At 34.2% G+C, this 21,073-nt stretch overlaps 4 protein-coding genes across 4 annotated transcripts; 3 read left to right on the forward strand and 1 right to left on the reverse strand.

Annotated features, from left to right (window-relative positions):
* Positions 1 to 3,316: 3,316 nt before the first annotated feature.
* On the forward strand, positions 3,317 to 4,357 carry LOC116015472 (actin-depolymerizing factor 5). The gene is made up of 3 exons (XM_031255551.1): positions 3,317 to 3,478; positions 3,587 to 3,846; positions 3,950 to 4,357. The coding sequence occupies exons 1-3, from the start codon at positions 3,458 to 3,460 to the stop codon at positions 4,098 to 4,100; spliced, it is 432 nt and encodes a 143-aa protein (XP_031111411.1). The 5' UTR covers positions 3,317 to 3,457; the 3' UTR covers positions 4,101 to 4,357.
* Positions 4,358 to 10,783: 6,426 nt separating this feature from the next.
* On the reverse strand, positions 10,784 to 14,238 carry LOC116012288 (pentatricopeptide repeat-containing protein At3g03580-like). Its single transcript, XM_031251800.1, has 2 exons — positions 12,089 to 14,238; positions 10,784 to 11,149 (listed from the first exon to the last, which is right to left on the reverse strand). Exon 1 carries the CDS (start codon positions 14,236 to 14,238, stop codon positions 12,247 to 12,249), a length of 1,992 nt encoding a protein of 663 aa, XP_031107660.1. The 3' UTR covers positions 10,784 to 11,149; positions 12,089 to 12,246.
* A 1,606-nt stretch (positions 14,239 to 15,844) lies between these two features.
* On the forward strand, positions 15,845 to 17,904 carry LOC116032502 (proteasome subunit alpha type-7-like). Its single transcript, XM_031275096.1, has 2 exons — positions 15,845 to 16,103; positions 16,826 to 17,904. The coding sequence occupies exons 1-2, from the start codon at positions 15,931 to 15,933 to the stop codon at positions 17,334 to 17,336; spliced, it is 684 nt and encodes a 227-aa protein (XP_031130956.1). The 5' UTR covers positions 15,845 to 15,930; the 3' UTR covers positions 17,337 to 17,904.
* Positions 17,905 to 18,083: 179 nt separating this feature from the next.
* On the forward strand, positions 18,084 to 20,678 carry LOC116012317 (proteasome subunit alpha type-7-like; the record flags this gene model as incomplete). Its single annotated transcript, XM_031251837.1, has 2 exons — positions 18,084 to 18,512; positions 20,316 to 20,678. Coding segments are annotated over 2 exons (591 nt in total), but the record flags the coding sequence as incomplete, so codon positions are not given.
* Positions 20,679 to 21,073: the final 395 nt, after the last annotated feature.

A 21,073-nucleotide genomic window follows, 5' to 3' on the forward strand; every position in this document is an offset into this window, starting at 1 on the left:
TTGATGCGATTAACTCTTTAATAATGCACCGAGCTGCCACATTCACAGACAATCCTCTAGGTAAACTCAACCTCATTTGGGATTTGCGTTATTGGAATTTCTATGCACCAAACCTTCCAATTATTCCTCAGAATGTTGGTAAATTAAACACCCTACCTCATAGCCTAAGCTAATTAACCCTTTAAAAAATGTTTCTAATGTCGGTTCAAAAAAATCGACAAAATTAATTTATTTTGACATGGCACATTTAGTAGCCGTTTAACTCAAGGCTATAATTGTTTTAGACATACTAGTATAGTAGTATTAGGTTCTTCGGTAAATCTACACGTAAAGAACAATACATTTCTTTTTTTTTTTTTAACTACAGACTCTATCACAATGCAATATCTGTTCATAATTACTCTATTGAAGTTTCGCTGAAAGCTCGAACCTACAAACTTCCATATGATGGAGTAACTTAGTGTCATTGGACTACAAGGTCCTTAGCAGAACAATACACTTCTCAATTCAATAATCACATTCTTATGTATTTTTAAATTATGGGCTCTTAATACATCCCCACCCACACAATGGAATGTCTCTATGCTATACAATTCAATTTTTTCAAAAATTATAGGATTTTATATATACTAGTGCAAACACACATTCATTTCTAATAGGGAACAAATGCTACTTAAAAACCTTTCCCGTTCTACTTTTTCCACAAATCAAATGAATCAGGTATACTTTAAGATTCAATTTTCGTATTCACTCATTATCCATTTTGAACATATAATATAATATATCAAATTCATCATCTCAATTAGAAGAACTTGAATCAACTTTGACCCGACCCAAATTAAATGTGGACCACATTAAAAATTATATCACAAAATAAACACTTTAGCTAATTTTTCCAACATTATTTATTTCAAAATCATTCAAATTTAATTTACTTCAACCATATATATCTTTAGAGTTAATTTTAGAAATGGTCCTTCGACTATATATTGACTTTTATCAATTTTTGTCCTCGGCTTTTAATTTGACCAAAGTTGGTCCCTTAACTATTAATGTTGTACCAATTTTGGTCATTCTGTTAAATCTATGTTAAATAGGTGTTAAAAATGATGGCAAAAATATAAAACCAAATATTTGAGCCTTTTAGGTAATAATCAAAAGGACCATTTCTTTATTTAGGTAATAGGTACATAACTTGGCCAACCTGAAAACTCAATTTTGTTCCATCTTTGGACGATGCAATTAAGTGTGATATAGGAGTACATATTATACGTCAACAACAATTCTGATCTAACTAACCCATATTCTTAGCTAGAGTTAAAACCTCAGCTCATCATGTGGTCCAACGTATAGTAACAACGTTGAATTAACATTAAATGTAGAATACAAACATACTTGTCAAATGTCAAAGACAGGTGGGCAATATATATGATTTGTACTGTGGAGTGCTATATGTATATATTATCCCAGATCTCTCTTAGCTATTTTCACTACCTTTTTCTTGGGAGCTAAACCAAGAAGTTGCAAGTGATGAGATATATATTAGTAGTGGATAATATATACAGACGAATCCAATCTTCTCCTTTGCTTTCACGTAAAGATAATTTGAGGAACTCAAAGAGATGAAAAGTTAGGGTAGATGTGGGTGTGCCATCCCAAAAGGGACCACGTCCTGCACTTTTCCCTTGCCTAGCTAGCTAGCTACTCCAAGTTTGTGTACTTGTATTGTTTAGTAAATGTTATTTGCCTATATGGAAAATGTTAAAATCTCGTATTGGGAGCTAGCTAGACAAATTATCCTGCATGAAGTATTAATGTATTATTAGTTGAGGCCAAAATATAACATGGGTGATGGTGTAAATGTAAACTGGGTACGGATTTACACCACGTGTGTTTGATTGAGTATGATGTAGTGTATGGATCGGTGTATGGATGAATACAGGGAGAAGGGGAAAGGAAGCCATGGCTTCCTTCTTGGAGAAGAAGAGAGAAGAACGAGAGAGAGAGGCCGAGAGGCAAGGGATCCCCGGATGCCATTACAGTGGAGGGTCAGGTCCTTTATATAGAAATAGGACCTGACCCTTCAGGAATATAATATTCCCCAAAGGTCACTTGCCCTTTAACAATTTCTAAGGGACACCCGACCTTTTAGGGGTACAACAATACACGGACTATACACATTGTATTTCTACAGTAGTCCCTGGGGGTATTTACCCATCAATGGGTTTGGCAACCCCAATTCAGAAAACAGTTTCACAAATATTATGAATGAGTCATTTTCCCAGAAAATAGTTTAATTTTTTAGTGTTTGGTTACCTTCTGGAAAACCGTGTCTTAGTGTGTTTGGTTTGTTTTCTAAAAAATTAAGTAGAATTGTATAATTAAACATTTTAATTATTTTATTTAGAATATAAAAATATTTATAATAAATTAATAACATTAAATATAATTTTATTTATTTGAAAAAACACCACTTGTTTTAGTTGGAAACCTTATTGTGAGTGTGGTGGAAAATGACTTCCGCCAAATTTTAGCGAAGTGTCTCATAATTTGCTCCGTATATGTGTTTCATTCTTGGACTTCATTGATCCAGTTACTTAGTCGGGTCAACCCACTATGTATAAAAAGGCTGAAATGTCCTCATAATAAATATCATTTAAATTGATTTTTTGAATACTACTAACTCTATTACAATGCAGTATCTGTTCATAACTTCGTATTGCCTCCACTGAGGCTGAGGCTCGAACCCACCACCTCCCGTATAAATAAAAGGGTTTGATGCCACTGGACCACAAGGATGAATGTTGTAATAATACTTGAATCAATAGAGAATGATTATGTCATAATAATACTTGAATCAATAGAGAATGTTCTAAAAGAAAAAAAAACTAAAAGTAATATGACACTTACCACTCTAGAACTAAAATTATAATTAACTTGCCCGCATGGGCAGTTCAATTGGGCACAAGGATGAAATTTGGGAGCAAAAATCAGGTAAGCAAGACATGGGGTTAGAGATTCAATTTTTTGGGACAAAAATTAGAATTAACTCATAATTTAAATATTTAGAGTTTTAAACTGAAAATGAAAGATTTGTAGAAAGCCAAGCATAATGTGCATTGAAATACCATAATTGTGGGATTAAAATTGGAATAAATTCTTCCCATTCCAATCTTTGATCATCCAAGAGGTGAGAAAGAGAGCATTTAGTACGGAGGGCAATCTGGTCATTTAGCACTAAGAGTACAGATGGATAAAATGGTAATATAAGCAGATGAGGAATGGCAATTGAGTAAAGCAGTGATTAAACCGCATCCTATATAACAACACCACTCTTTCCGGTCTGCTCTATAAGTTGACATTCGGTCCAAGCTAATAGAGTTCAATTTCACCACTTCTTTCTTTCTTTCTTCGAATATTAGTCCCCTTTCTATCTTCCCAGAACTCAACAACCACCATGGCTATGGCTTTCAAGATGGTTAGTACTACCTTAACTTTCCGATGATTGGAATTTTGTGTAAATTATTAGTGATTAGTGATTAGTGATGATTATATATAATCTGTGTATTTGTGTGTGTATGTATAGGCGACTACGGGGATGTGGGTAACTGATGAATGCAAAAACTCGTTCATGGAGATGAAGTGGAAGAAGGTGCACAGGTACATAGTTTTCAAGATTGATGAGAAGTCCAGGAAGGTCACCGTCGATAAGGTCGGCGGCGCCGGAGAAAGTTACGACGATCTCGCTGCTTCCCTCCCCAAAGACGATTGCCGATACGCGGTGTTTGATTTCGACTTCGTCACCGTCGATAATTGCCGGAAAAGCAAGATCTTCTTCATTGCCTGGTCCGATAGTCGCCGGAAAATCAAGATTCCGGTTTTCTTTTTTCAAATTCTGTTTTTGATCGAATGGGTTGAAATTGAAATTGAAATTTTGGGTGGTTTGCAGGTCACCGGCGGAATCAAGAATTAGGGCAAAAATGCTGTACGCGACGTCGAAAGACGGGCTGAGGAGAGCACTGGACGGGATTCACTACGAGGTTCAGGCGACCGACCCGACGGAGATGGGGATGGATGTGATTCAGGAGAGGGTGAAGTAGATGAAGGGGAGCGGTCAAAATCATCTTTTGTTTTTTTTTAAAGCACTATGATTAAATACGATAATAATAACTCCACTAAGTGTCCATGTTCTTCCTTAATTTTGTTGGCTACTACTTCATTCTCTTGTAAGATCTATCTATCTCTCTCTAATGTTGCCTCCTCAGCTTAATCCTCGTCCTAATCTTCTGTAATAATTGTCTTGTCTTTTTTCACCTAATTTAACCCCACATAATTATACCTTTCCTGTTTTCTCTTCTATCTACACGTCTGCTTCTTCTGCTTTTGTGTCAAACGGGATAAAGGTGCAGTGTTAACGTTGCTTTTAAGATTAATGCTCCACTAATCTCCAATTAATTAAGATTCTTTCTAAGCTGCCATTTCTATGCGCTATGGCAGACCATCAGTAAAATGGACTTTTACCTTGTCAGTGGCAATTGTAATTTTTTAAAGATTACGACAAAAATTTGTTGTTACTGTTTAAAAATGTTCACAAACTACACATAAAAAGTAATTCTACTAATTTTAGTCTTCAAAAATTAAACTCGTAATCTTTTAAGTATTGAAATCATGTTTCACTGTATTAACAACTCTTTTTAAGTGTCAATTGTACTCATGCTTACTCGAGAAGAGGATAGGAGTTCAGTGGGATAGCTATGGTTCCATTATTAATAGAACATTATATTATACATAAAATAAATGCTCCATTATTTCCTTCCTTTCATAATTCATATGTTCCCTTGGTAATGCTACCAATCAAACATAGAATGGAAGAGAATCAGCATCTTTACCACATTATTTTAGAAAGAAAGGGGTGCCATTTTATTGACCTACTTTAATTTATTTTGTATTTTTCAATAATGTCGTCATACATTTATAATTTATAGAATAGGATTACCACTTTTCAAAATTAACCAATAAATAAACAAAACATTGAACCATTTTTTGAGATCTATACTAATTACTAGTTTTATACGCGCATTGCACGAATGGGTTAATGCCCAATGTTTATATTTAAATAAATATTTGAAAGTATATCAATGCAAGATTATATAGGAAAAATTTATACATGGGTAATTGAATGTCGAATTTTTTTATTTAAATATCTAACTCAAAGTATATGAATCCAATATAATATAGAAAATTCATTATAATTATTACTAAAATAAATGTTTGCAACCTTGTAAAATCGATAGTCTAAATATTTGGTCTTAAAATGATAGTCTAAATAAATACTACTTTTAATTTGAATTTTTCTAACTGTTCTTAATTCTCTTTTGAGTAACATTGTCATTGTCTTCATCTTTACTATTTGTTCTCTTCTTTTTTGTTGGTAGTGTGTTATTTGCAATTCGGTTATTGTTGGTAGCATAGATGACAACGTCATGTAATGAGATTATGATATAGGAGCTATGGACTTTCTTTTAGGTGTTCTGCTTGGGGTTCATTTGGTTCAACCATTATTGTTGAATGAGTTATTGTGGATAAAGAAATCCCTAGTTTAAGAAAAAATATTAAATAAATTAATAAAAATTTGAAATTTAAAATATTATGTATTCTAAAGATATTAAAATGTAGTTTCTCGCTTCAATTTGCTGGGTAATGGGTTATTTGAGTACTTTCATTGTCAACAAATCACCCAAGTAGTTAATATGATTGGTTTCAAACTATTCTTTTTTATTTTTTTCATGATATTAAAGAAATACATATGTATCATTTTTTGGTGTAACTACTAATTTATTTAATTCAATAAGAGTAAAATAGAGTGATTCCGCTTCAATTTGTTGGGTTATTATTTGAGTACTCTCTTTGTCAACCAATCCCCAAATAGTTAATATAATTAGCTTCAAATTATTTAAAAAAACATTCATAGTATTAATAAAATACTTTTTTTTTTTTTGAAAGGAGTATTAATAAAATACTTGGTAACTAAATATATAACATTATTTTGTACTATAACTTTGATATTTAATTACAAGATATTGTAAAAATAAGATAATGGACAATGTAATGAATATCAATTGATAAATTTGAATGTAAAGAATCTTTGCATGAGAGAAAATAAAGACAATATAACTAATGAAATTATTTCTCTTATTTATTTTAATATTTTGATAATGAATAATTTTTTCAAATAAAGGTATTGTAGATACATAATTCTAAATTAAAGAAATACATATGTATCATTTTTTGTTGTAGCTACTAATTTATTTAATTTAATAAGAGTAAAATAGAGTGAAAAACTTAATTATGTCAATAGTCAATTCCTTTTTTGGTCCTAGACTTATAGTGGCAAAGACAATTTTAGTCCTCCATAAAAAATTTTACCATTTTTTGGACAGACTTATTGTAACGAGGACAATTTTGGTCCTTCGACTATTATCTCGTTAGTTGACCGTCTACATGAGGGGCATTTGTGTCAATTCAGCTTATTCTCCTTCAAAACAACTTCACTGTATGTCTCTTTCATTCAACTAACATAATCTATCATATGCATAATTTAAAACACTGCAAATATGAAACTTGGGTCTTAAATATCTATCAAAACTCAAAATTTAAGCTGTCAATTCCCCAATAAACCAAAATTTAGTCACCTTTTCTCCTGAAAGAGCATCCCTCAGTCTGGGAGTTCCCACACACCACAACTGTCTTGGAGTGACTTAAAGCAGCCTTGGCACTTGACATCCATGGAGAAAGAGTTGGGAGACTACACGAGACGCTTGAGCTTTTGCTTCTTCTTCTCGAGCTCGACAGAAGGGTTCAACAAATCGATGGCGTTCGATAGAACCATTGTGTTGATGAACGAAATCCCTAGAACGCAAGCTAAGGATAAGTTAAAGTTCCGCTAGCCGGTGGGTCTGGAATTCGAGTTCCTGGGGAGAGGAATATTCCGGTGATGGCAGCGGCGGCGGCAGAGAACAAAATACAACGGCACTTTCTCGAACTCAATCCATTGCCAAAACCCTCCATATCCATCTTCCTCACCCACAATTCCCACCCAAATTCTTTCAATCAAAATTTCGATGCATCAATTTCAACCCTAGCCTTTGCAATGTTCGGCCATGTTATTCGATCTGTCACCGAATACAAAGCAAATACTCTGCCCACCGGCGCGCAAATACTAGAAATCATTTGAAGATTGAAAAGGTGAAATGGCAAATTAGGCAAATGGCAAATTTCAATTAAAAATTAGAAATCATCCACCGCCTGTGCCAACTCTCCATTCCGGCGACCATCGTGCGAACTAGAGTCGAGCCCCCTCCACCATCACCTGATTTTTTCGTCAGAGTTCTTCAACAATCCTCCCATTCAACGATTCGATCTGCACATCTCCCTCCACGTGAAGAATCAATCAAAGCTTTGCCCAATGACACCTATTGGAAGTCTCGCCTTCGCAACATGCCCAACCAAGGTAAATCTCCTCTCAATCTCTGCTAAATTCTCCCATTCCTCTACTGATATTTTCACAATCGGATCTCCTTGATGTTGAATTTTCGAGATTACCTTCGGATTTCCAGAATCAGATTTCGTTTGAAACGCATATGCTCGATTATGGTCTACTGCTTCCCTCTTGATTTCTAGAAATAAATCATCCAGTCAACTATTCTTCCTCACCCACCACATTGAATGACATAAATGCCCCTCACGTAGACGGTCAACTAACGAGATAATAGACGGAGGACCAAAATTGTCCTCGTCACAATGAGTCTATCCAAAAAATGGCAAATTTTTTTATAGAGGACTAAAATTGTCTTTGCCACTGTAAGTCTAGGACCAAAAAAGGAATTGACTCTTATGTCAAATTTCATTGGGATGAGGTTCGAACCTAAGACCTTTCTTATAGAAATTAATGGGTAATTTAAAAGTTAACGGAATGTTAACGGAAAAGAGAATATTTAACGGAAAACTTAACGGATAATCATAAAAGTAAGGTTAAATTAGGTAATCTCTATTAATAATATTAATCTGAATTATCTTAACCATCTATTTGATTAAATAATTCATCTGAACCATCCATTTGATTAAATAATTTGACCGCCATTTTTTCTACCCATTTTAAGCCTAACTCTCTTTGGCTCTTATTAGTATATATAGTAGATTATTACTTGGAGATGGGGCTATTTATATAGTGTTATCACATGATACTTGTAATGGGGAATCTAATCAACAAGATGGTTCCAAGTGGAATATCCCCATTGCATGCTTTCCGAAGGATTGCTCGCTCATTTGAGGGAAAAATGGCCTTGCCTAGCTTTATGTTGGGTTAATGTGCTCAAAATGATTCTTAACCCAAAAAAAGTGTTTTTTTTGTCAAGTAGCTTGTAGATCCATGACAATTTTTCTAAATAAGAAGTTACTGGTTCAAATTCCGGTGGAAACATACACTTTTTGTGCTTCAATAGGTTGACAAAGATTTTAAATTAACGATTTTTATTTTTTAATTTTCACATCTACAAATAACATACTTTTTAAAATAAAAAAATCAAAGGTTTTTATTTTATTATCATACATATTTATTTTATTAGAGGAAAGAAATAATGTCATGACATACCTTTTTTTTTTAAAAAAATAATCAATTATAATATATTATTTCAATAGAAAGGGAAAAAAGTACATTTATATTATTCATTCTAAATTGTAGATGTGGAAGTAAGTCGACATTGGCTAAGGGCAACCTCAATGGAAATTTTTTTATAGGTTTTTGATGATGATTTAAAAAACTTCAAGTGTGATTTTCACCAATAGTAAAGTGTGATGTGTTAAAACTCAAAAACTTTATTTTATTTTTCCCTAAGAACAAGGTTTTGGAGTAAAAATATAGAAAAAATAGGTCTGAAATGCACAAATTACATTCAATTAGTGTGTGCTTTTCACGTGCTAACTAGATGTATGGGAGTAGTCACAACAATTTCTTTTGTGTTTGTTGTTGCTACTAAGAGCAACAATTTGAAGAGTGTTGCTCTTGGCAGCACTATTTTTATTTACTTATTTTCAATTTTATAATTATTAATTGACTTTAAAATTTGACTACATTTTACATATATTTTTAATTATTTTTCTTCTTTCTGTTTTTTCCCTCTCTCACTTTCTGCACCCCTCCTACATGGCCTGATAAAAATTCATTTCAAATTTTCATGTTGAGATGCTCTAAGACATTTTTATTATTTTCAATTAAACACCATAATAAACAGTTTAGTGCAGTAGTAAGCCCAATGAGAATCGGAGGCAGTACACTGGTAAAAGGTAAAAATCTTGATGGGAAATTGGATCAACTTGATTGAGTTGTTAGTAAACTAATCATTTCAATTCAAAGAATTTAATTACATTATTATTTTATCAAATGTTTAGCACCAAATTGTAAGTTTAAGTTTCCTACCACTGCCGATGTATATTAACTCAATAATTGTGTTGGAGCCATCTTTATATTTAACTTGATTAATTGAATTAGATTGTTTTTATAAGTGAAAATGTCTAAAAATATTATAAAAGTCTAATCTTATTTAAATTAACTTAGTCGATCAATGTTACAATTATACTACTTGAATCATTACATATTTACATATATTTAATTCTTTTTTTTTATTAGAACAAGACATAATAAAATAGTTGTAACTTTTACCTTTTATCAAAATTTAAGCAATGCGATTGAGGTTTGGTCTTAAATATTCTCTATAAGCATCGTTTTCTCCACACAGCAGAGGTGAAATGCTAAACAATCCCAAGGTGTTTGGAATAAAGGGGTCCGAAAGTTTGAAGCCAAATTAACTCTGATCTAATGAAGCGATCAGTGGACTAAAGGCAATACATTACCTCATGACCCTCTCAATTTCATCTTATTGAACTGCAGAGCTTGGCTAAGTAGGGATTAGGAAGTCTTGTTGAGACATGTCTATTGGGAAAAGAATCATACTTGCAGAGTTGCAGGCATGATAGTCCAAATGGATTGTCCTTAGAATGAAGGATCTTCATGTGTCTACTACTACTCGTATTGTGTAAATTTAATCTCATGTATAATTAATTGGGACGACCAAACCACGACGAATTCTTTCGAGGTGCCAATGATATGCAATCAGGTTTCACCCCTTCTCATTCAAAAAAAAAAAAAAAAAAAGATTTTCCATGAAAGCATTCATTAGCAATCATTTAAATAATACTTGATGCATAATTTCATTAATTTGTCATTTCATAATGCAACCACCAACAATATTATGCCCGATAGGGAGGAGGGTGCGGATGCATTATTATTTCTCCTACAATATATAGGATATCATTTAATTGGGTCACTCCAAAGTCCAAACAGTAATTTCAATAAACTCATCCATAATAATTAGATATTAGTATTAGTATATCATTAGTTGCATTTTTTCCACCTAAAGCTATTCAATCTGCACTTCTTGTCCATCTTCTCAAAATTTTAGAAAAAAATGTATGCAATGTCCATAAATTATGTATTAAAAACCAATTTCCTTTTATGTAATTTTAAAAATTGTAAAAATAAATATTGAATGTCAACTATAAATGTAAAAGTTAAAATAGAATTAACTCTTTTTAAAATTGCAAGTGACTCTGTGGCCCAATGGATAAGGGGCTGGTCTAGCAGAGTCGTATTAGTTGCTTTTACTAGTTTTTGATTTAGTATTACATAATAACTATTATAAAATTCAAAACATTACAAAAGACATGATTACAGAAAAAGTTCCCAAGTTGTATAGTAAATTGCAAACACACAATAATTGTTTACAATGTTGAACTGAGTAATCAAATATCCATGAGACTAATTCAACCAGCACCCCAATTGGCACCAGAATAATCACAACCCTCCAACTTGTTCTTTCTTCTCTTATTCTCTCATTGTAGCCAATAAATATTTTAATCTTGATTTTCACCATTTACCTCTAGTAGTCATACACAATGCAGACTTGGGAACAATCATGCCAGCAAATGCCACCTTTACACATCTTCCGGCCAACAACGTTTGAAGGTCGGCGCCTGAGTTTTGCCATTATGTCAAACATAAGCCCAAGAAACACCAGCAAGAAGGTAGAGGTTGCTGAAACAAGGAGAAGAGTGAGGTTTGGAAATAAGTTGGTCTGCAGAATGGAGAATGTGCCAAGCCATTGTAGCATCTTAAAAATGATTATGTTAATAGCCCAAAGGAATTTCCAGTTCGCTGTTAGGATATCCGACACCCTCATGCTGAAACTGCAAATGAGAATGATAGTATAAACTGCGAAAGGGAATGATATATAGTGTATTCTTATCTAAACGAGATCTTTAGGGAAAACGGGGCAATGCGTTTGTGAGTGAAGAAGCTCCCATTTATAGAGGCCGATGATAAAAAAGACAGGCAGAAGAGTGTAGGAGAAAGAATTTGCAAGTTTCCATGCTATCTAGGTGGTTGAGATATGAAGTTGACATAGAAACCATTGGTTCTAGGGTGCTGATTATGAACAGGATACTAGTGGGATAATTGTTTGGGCATCTACTCTACCTTCTCTTCAATTCTACTTCTTTCCCCAATTCAGTGGCTGCAATATAAGCCTTTTTATACTCAACTGAACTCAGTATTAATCCAATCTAGTTGAAGCTGGCTACACAGATTCTATTTCAACAAGGCCTTTTATCAGAACATAAAAACAAGAATTGAGTTCCAGAAACTCCAGGTTTTGATAGTTTTTTACAGCAAAAAGATTTTGGGAGGCGAAGAAGTTGGTGGTTGGTTAAGCTTTACGTAATCCAGAACAGAACAGAAAATGCTGGAACTTGGAAGGTTTCATTAGATAGAAGATAGAAGAATTTCAAACTGTTCACTGGAGTGGATTGCAGGCAATAAATATCTTCACATACTAATTTAGGTAGAGTTACCACATTGATGGGGGAACTGCCTTAAAGATCTATATGCCCCAAATCAGATATAAGATATAGCAGCAGCAAATTCAAGTTAACTAAATCAATTTTAAAGATGATGATTCGGGTTTGATGTGCGCACCTTTGGCAATGTGACATAGTTGATTGCGGATTTGTTCCTTTCGAGCATCCTCTGCTGAGGTTCATGTCTGCACGCTTCAACAACACCCTTTTTAAACAGCATCCATGTTTACAACGTTAGATCACAGCTGTTGTACTAGTTGATCGGTAACATGGATGTCAACCACCATTATATAGATTACCACTGAGAAAGCTTAACCCTGGATCTTTCATCGATTTCTTCCCCACCATGTTCAACCTCAAGGCTTCAGCATCCTGAAACCTCCCAACTAATGCATAAAGATTCGACAGAAGCACAGCCTGCTCAGGGTCTGCCTCGGCCTGTTCATGCAACCTTCTTACAGCAACCTCTGCCAATTTCATATCACCATGAAGCACACAGCCATTCAGTAAAGCCTTCCAAGCATTTTGATCTCTACCGTCCATTAATTCACTGGCATCAGACAAGTAACCTGCCCGAGCCAGCAAATCAACAACACATCCATAGTGCTCTTCAGAAACTCTTATGTCATCTTCTTCCAGCATCTTACTGAAAATCATCAAACCTTCATTTATCATTTCTGCACGACTACAAGCACTCAATACACACAGGTACGTAGCAGCATCAGGTATTCCTCCACACTTCCTAAACTCGTTATATAGAGATAGAGCAGTCTCTCCATGGCCATTGATCCCATACCCATAAATAAGAGCATTCCAAGAAATAATATTGCGCAGCCAGCTCATATGCATAAAAACACTATGTGCAAGTTCCACATTCCCACACTTTGAATAAACTGATATGAGGCAATTTGGCACACATCTATAATTTATAAATCCAGCTACAAAACCATAACAGTGGAGCTGCATGCAAAGGTCCAATACACCTAGTTCACCTGCTGCAGTTAGCGTATTTACCAAAATTATCGGATCAGCAGAGAAACCTTCTTCCTTTCTTGCACCAATGAATATATCAAGTGCCTCCCTTGGCCTCCTGTTAAGCAGAAACCCTGAAATCATAGATGTCCATGAAACCACATTCTTCATAGTTGATTGATCAAACAAAGTTGTAGAGGAATCTAAATCCGCAAATCTTGCATACATTGTAATGATGGCATTAGCCAGATGAATGTTCGATTCAAAACCATTAATGATAGTCTGAGCATGAACAGATTTCCCCATTTTTAAATTTCCCAGAAGTCCACAAGCTGAAATGAGATTCACTAGGACACCGGTGTCATAACTGGCCTCAAAACCTTTCATTTGAAAGAAAAGCTTTAAAGCATCAGACACATATTCATGCCGGACCAATAAGCTCATCATTGTTGACCAGCTAATAACATCTTTATCTTCCATTTCATTGAACACTTCTGCAGCCACATGTAAGTCTGTCAAAGTTGAATACATGGAAAGAAGTGCATTGCTAACCTCTATATCATGAACAAGACCAAATTTAATACAAACACTATGAACTGATTCACAAAGATGCATAGATTTCATGGCAACACAGCCTTGGGTAAGGATCATTACTGTCACAGAATTAGGGGCAAAACCAGACTCCCGGAATCGATTAAACAGACAAAATGCCTCTGTAAAAAGCTCATTATACACAAATCCACTCATCATTGCATTCCATGGAACCACACTTTCCAATCTTATAGTATCAAAAACCTTGTAAGAGTCACCTATGAACCGACACCTTGAATAAGTATCAAGTAGCGCAGTAGCCACAACTGAATTAAACTCCCACCCAGTCTTCACTATCAGCCCATGAACGACTCGGGCAAGTGCCATGTCCTCCAACCCAGAGATACCTACAAGAACCCCCACAAAGGTAAAAGAATTGGGTACTATACCGGAATTTCGCATTGCAGTAAAAAATTCTAACGCTTTTTCATAAAAACCGTTCTTGGAGTACCCGTGGACCATGATTGACCATGCCACAACGTTCTTCTCAATAATTTCGTCAAACAGGTTCTGTGCGTTGCGAATTCTTCCCATTTTCATGTACTCACTTAACTGCTTGGAAGACCTGTAAAGATCAACTCCCGTACCATATCGTCGACATGGAGATGAAGCGTAGAAAAACAAGATTCCTCTTGCAAAGACTTTATGTGTACTGATTTTCTGGAAGAACAAAGGACAACACTTTGCTGCTGAAAGAGAGAACATAAGGATCAGCTAAGGTAGTCAAGCTTTTGACTTGGAGGAAAAATTCAATCAAATTTCGTCATAAGACTGAAGATAACTGTCAATGCAACTATTGATATGATTATTACAAATATATTGAGCATGGTACATATAAGGATTATAGTATGAATCTTCACTCATAAATGTATTAGTCATTTACTTAGAGTAATCTATACATAATAACTTAGACTTTTTATTTGAAATAGTAAGAGTGATGTAATACTTGCAATTTTGCTTCTTTCAATGACTATCCTCATCTATAAAGTTTTGCTTCTTTCAAAGTGATATTGCATAAGTCATGTCACTATTTAATTTTTTTTAAAGCATGAAGTGGCTTGTAAACCTGACAAAATTAGAGTAATTTTATTTTATCATATTTTTTGAATGTGGTCCTACTTTAGAGTTTGGAAAATAGGCTTGGAAGGTGGATGAATACGACTCTGCTGGAGATCGAAACCCAGAATGTCTGGTTCCGTAGACCAGCGCCTTATCCATTGGGCCATAAAGTCACCTACATTTATAAAAAGAGTTAATTTAATTTTAGTTCTAGATTTATAGTTGGCATTTCACTTTTAGTCTTTTTCGATAAATGATGTTATGGATCTGAACCCACCTTGCAAGGTGAATCCATGTCCATGTTCATAATTTTAAAACTATATGTTCACAATTTTAAATTTCAGTTTATACAAAATTACATTACTCAATATTCACAATTTTTAAACTTTATATTCACAATTTTGTTTTATATATTAAAAAATTATGTTATACTATTAAATATAGAATTATTAAATTGTGAATATTGAGTTCTAAAATTGTGAACATAAATTTTGTAATCGTGAACATAGAGTTCAAAAACTGTGAACATAGAGTTTTTAAATTATGAGCATATAGTACTAAAATCGTGAACCAATGTGGATCTAAGTCCATGGCATAACAACCGTTTTTTTTTTCAAGACATCCTTCTTTGGTCCTAGTATTATTGTGAAATGACCATTTTTTGTCATTCATTAATAAAATTGTTTAAATATTGTAAAATACAAGGGCGTTTAGGTCTTCAATTATGATTTTTTTTTTTCAAAAAATAAAAATAAAACGGGTTAACCAACTTTATATAAAAATGATCAAAATGGTCTTGTATTTAATGATATTTTTCAAAGATTTTGTTAACGGAGGACAAAAAATGATCATGCCATAACAGTAGGACAAAAAAGAAATATTCTGAAAAAGAATGACTAAATGTGGATTGTGGCACCTATAAATCTATAACAAAAAATTGAACTAACTCCTTTACAAAATGTGTTGAAATTATAAGGATGTGTAGATAAAATAGTAAAGAAGTTGTAATTGTGATGATGTGTAAGAGAGAATTGCATGGATAAAAATAGCCAAAGTATAGAAAATCAGAAATATATAATTTCTATTTATTTTGTTTTGGGCTTTATGTTCCTATCACAATATGAATTGGGCTTGAATTACTATGTCCGTCCATTGTCCAAAGCGGCATTAGAAACCAGCCCAAAAAAATCTAAGACTAAACTACGTCGTTTTTCAATTGAGTCTTTCTTCTTTGCTTGTCTTCCAAGATCTCTACGCCTTGAAACCTAGAAAAGTACCTTCGGTACCGGAGAGGCAGAAATCGAAACAAACTGAAACCGAACTCGTAAACGATCAGTTATGGCTCGATACGATAGAGCGATCACCGTTTTCTCGCCGGACGGCCATCTTTTCCAGGTGGAGTACGCCCTAGAAGCCGTACGAAAGGGTAACGCCGCAGTGGGCGTTCGAGGTACAGATACTGTTGTCCTCGGCGTCGAGAAGAAGTCTACTCCCAAGCTTCAGGATTCCAGGTAAAATTTCGGCTCAACCTTTAAATACGTATTTATTTAGCTACAAGGATTTCTCGGATCCTCCCTATATCAGCAATGCTACCGTTTTATCGTGTTAGTGATAAGTCCTAGGGTTTTAGTATTGCCATGGTTCATTGTTAAGGACTAAGGAGTAATTATTGAAGCTAAGGTAGCTATTGATAGAAATTTTTTACCAAAGATGCAAATTTTGGAACAATATACTCCCTTTGCCGCGTAGGCTTCTCAACATATGATTTGGCATTTTTCCTACTCTAGAATGAATTTTGGGTTGTTAAAGAACTTTGCATTGCTTACATTTGGTGAACTACCTAGATAGAAAGAAAACTGTCTTATAAGTCTGTAGTGCCTATAGGAGAACAGAAAGGAAGATAAGTAATGCATATATTCACTTATCTAAGGAAATGCACAGGATGCCTTAGTCACATTGTTTGAGAAGTTAGCTTAATAATTTGATTGTTTTGTGTGAAATTCAATTGCGAGGTGATTGTAATTGTATTAGTATGAACTAACAAATGACAATGTGCCTTATTTCTCAAGTCAAGAATCTCACCCTTTAATCCTTTATCAATATATACATCAATCTCTATCTGTTATCTGTGCTTGCCTTGCTTTTCTCTTGCACTTACCATTTCATATTCACATAATGGTTTGCTGTTTGGGAGCTGCTGCTGATTATGTATTTTGCATATTCTGCTCTTCAGATCTGTACGGAAAATCGTAAATCTAGATGATCACATTGCATTGGCTTGTGCTGGACTTAAAGCAGATGCACGTGTTCTTGTAAATAGAGCACGCATTGAGTGCCAGAGTCACAGGCTCACTGTGGAAGATCCTGTTACCGTTGAGTACATAACTCGCTATATTGCTGGCCTTCAGCAAAAATACACTCAAAGTGGTGGTGTAAGACCATTTGGTCTTTCTACCTTGATTATTGGTTTTGACCCATACACAGGCGTTCCATCTCTTTATCAGACAGATCCATCAGGTACTTTTTCAGCATGGAAGGCCAATGCAACTGGGAGGAACTCCAACTCAATCCGGGAGTTTCTTGAAAAGAACTACAAGGAAACCTCTGGCCAGGAAACTGTGAAGCTAGCCATTCGTGCTTTGCTTGAAGTAAGTCTCCTTGTGCATGCTACTTATTTACTAAGGTTCATTGGAACTGCTTTATTGTTACCTATATATTTTGCATTTTTTATTAGCAATATCTAGCATATCATGAAAGTTTCTCATAAACTTTGGAAATCATTTCCTCTTAAAAAATCTCTCTTCCTTAAAATTAGTTAACTTGAAGTATATGGGCCATAAAAATGTAAAATAAATGGAAAGGAGATGGACCAATGTTGAAGGATGGAACAATGGAAGCATGAAACTAGCTTTTTTTTTTTTTAAAAAAATCATTATTCTAGCCTCTTTTATCTTTTTCTTTTCCCCCTTCACTTATGGGAGGTGGGCTTTCTTAATGGGTTGAGTATCTTCTATGTGAAGTTATTACCCTGATACAAAGTGCCTTGTGTCAAACTGCCCCCCTAACATGCAATTTCCCCTGACCAGTGCAATCTGTACTAATTTATATAGGTTCATTGGTTTAGTTAATTCCTATTTGGGTTGGATTATTCCAAACAAAAGCTACCTATTTTATGAACCTCATTTACCATTTCACTGAGCATATATAATGGGCTTCCTAGACCTGTTCCATGCTAAGGGCGCATTTGGTTCAAACATTGGAATCGAAATGGTAATTGGAATCAAATACTTGGTAGTTGTAATAGGTTAAGTAGAAGAATTCTCTTTGTTTGATAGCAAATGGGGATTGGAATAAAAATAAATAAATAAATAAATAATTAATTAATTAATAAAAATAAGAATAAATAAATATATAAAATATATATATATATATATATATATATATATATATANTTGCTGTTTGGGAGCTGCTGCTGATTATGTATTTTGCATATTCTGCTCTTCAGATCTGTACGGAAAATCGTAAATCTAGATGATCACATTGCATTGGCTTGTGCTGGACTTAAAGCAGATGCACGTGTTCTTGTAAATAGAGCACGCATTGAGTGCCAGAGTCACAGGCTCACTGTGGAAGATCCTGTTACCGTTGAGTACATAACTCGCTATATTGCTGGCCTTCAGCAAAAATACACTCAAAGTGGTGGTGTAAGACCATTTGGTCTTTCTACCTTGATTATTGGTTTTGACCCATACACAGGCGTTCCATCTCTTTATCAGACAGATCCATCAGGTACTTTTTCAGCATGGAAGGCCAATGCAACTGGGAGGAACTCCAACTCAATCCGGGAGTTTCTTGAAAAGAACTACAAGGAAACCTCTGGCCAGGAAACTGTGAAGCTAGCCATTCGTGCTTTGCTTGAAGTAAGTCTCCTTGTGCATGCTACTTATTTACTAAGGTTCATTGGAACTGCTTTATTGTTACCTATATATTTTGCATTTTTTATTAGCAATATCTAGCATATCATGAAAGTTTCTCATAAACTTTGGAAATCATTTCCTCTTAAAAAATCTCTCTTCCTTAAAATTAGTTAACTTGAAGTATATGGGCCATAAAAATGTAAAATAAATGGAAAGGAGATGGACCAATGTTGAAGGATGGAACAATGGAAGCATGAAACTAGCTTTTTTTTTTTTTAAAAAAATCATTATTCTAGCCTCTTTTATCTTTTTCTTTTCCCCCTTCACTTATGGGAGGTGGGCTTTCTTAATGGGTTGAGTATCTTCTATGTGAAGTTATTACCCTGATACAAAGTGCCTTGTGTCAAACTGCCCCCCTAACATGCAATTTCCCCTGACCAGTGCAATCTGTACTAATTTATATAGGTTCATTGGTTTAGTTAATTCCTATTTGGGTTGGATTATTCCAAACAAAAGCTACCTATTTTATGAACCTCATTTACCATTTCACTGAGCATATATAATGGGCTTCCTAGACCTGTTCCATGCTAAGGGCGCATTTGGTTCAAACATTGGAATCGAAATGGTAATTGGAATCAAATACTTGGTAGTTGTAATAGGTTAAGTAGAAGAATTCTCTTTGTTTGATAGCAAATGGGGATTGGAATAAAAATAAATAAATAAATAAATAATTAATTAATTAATAAAAATAAGAATAAATAAATATATAAAATATATATATATATATATATATATATATATATATATACACACACACACACATACATATATGTCTATATATATTAAAGTTCCTTATTTAATACATGGACAATGATCTTTTATTATTTTTTTTCTTCCTTTTTTTTGATTCATTGTTCAAAAGTAGGGGATTGAAAGGGGAATGAGTTTTATAAATTATAATTATTGAAGGATTTGAATCCAATAATAGGACAACAAAAGTAGGCAAACAAACACGGTAATAGGTATCAAATCCCTTAGTAGGGTACAAAATAACCCAACCAAACACAACCTAAGAGGGCATTTTGGTACTTTCCCATCAATTAAATTCTCGGAAAAATATTTCCAAAGAATGTATTTGATGGAAATAACTTTGTAGGGAAAATTAATTAACATGTTTGGTGTTAATGTTTGGTTTGTTAAGCTTTCTTAGGATTTTTTTTTTTTAAATACCTAATATCCTTGCTATATACAACATTTAAAAAAAAAAAAAAAACAAAAACATAGCGGATAATTGATAAACCATATGCCAAAAAGTTCAAGTCTACAACAAGAATACTCAAAATATAAAACAATACATATGTAAAAAGTGTTCAAAGGCAAATTTCTTTGATAAGCAGTGTTGTTATCCTTCGTAATGGTCGGAAACAAATTTCTTATTTTTATGAGAGACTTTTAACCTAGCGCCATAAAGGATAAATACGTAATTGAACGAATAATTTTCCCACCTTTTAAATTCTCTTGAAATTTTGAACTTTCCTGGCTACCAAAAGCCCTTTAGTCTAATTCATGGGGTTAGACTGAGACATTGCAAAAGCACTTATTTCGTTTGGTGTGAAAGCTTGAATCATTTAGTCATGTGAGGAAATTTCCTGGCCATATTCAACTTAAAATTATTGATCTTGTCTTGTGTTTTGCGTCCACAGCTTCTAGTGCAAGTAGTTGATATGATTGTTGTTAGATTTAGTTGGAAGTATGTTAAGATTTTCTTTGAGGATCTAATTTGACCTGTTTTATTTTCAAACTAAGGTTGTTGAGAGTGGTGGAAAGAACATAGAAGTTGCTGTCATGACAAAGGAGCATGGACTTAGACAACTAGAGGAAGCTGAAATTGATGCGATTGTTGCTGAAATTGAGGCAGAGAAAGCAGCTGCAGAAGCTGCCAAGAAGGGTCCGGCAAAGGAAACCTAGTTCTAGAAAAAATGCACCGTCTTCGACTCTACTATTTTGATGCTTTCCTCAACATGTGAACTGTTAAATCTGGTGTTAGAAAAAAGTGTGATTTGCTGAACTTTTCCTATTATATTACACAGTTGAATGTTGATAGACCGTTGCTTGCTAAGAAAATTATTATCCTTTTTTATAACGACAGAGGGAGAGGTTGGGGTTTCATTTATCTGTGGTGCTTTTAGTTTATTAGACCTAGTAAACAGTTTACTACATGTCCAAAGATCTTGTGGTCTAGTGGCACTCTTCGAGCCTCAGTGGAGGCAACTATAGACTCTTTGTGCTTCAGTGAATTGAGAAAGTAGCTATGAACAGATACTACATTGTAACAGAGTCAGTAGTACTCAAAAAAAAAACAGTAAAACTACATTATGCGGACATAAATTCATTGTTATCTTGGTAATTGGAATATTAGCAGCGGACTATGGTTGCCTGTTCTGAACGGTAATGTGGACAGCGACCATGGTTGAGGAGACAGCTATCCACTCAGCCAGCATAGCATTTACGCAATTATACTGTCGTCTTTATATCTTCCTTCCCACCACTCATTATCAAATCCC

Source organism: Ipomoea triloba, chromosome 1 (genome assembly GCF_003576645.1).
Source record: "Ipomoea triloba cultivar NCNSP0323 chromosome 1, ASM357664v1".
NCBI classification, from domain to species: Eukaryota; Viridiplantae; Streptophyta; class Magnoliopsida; order Solanales; family Convolvulaceae; genus Ipomoea; species Ipomoea triloba.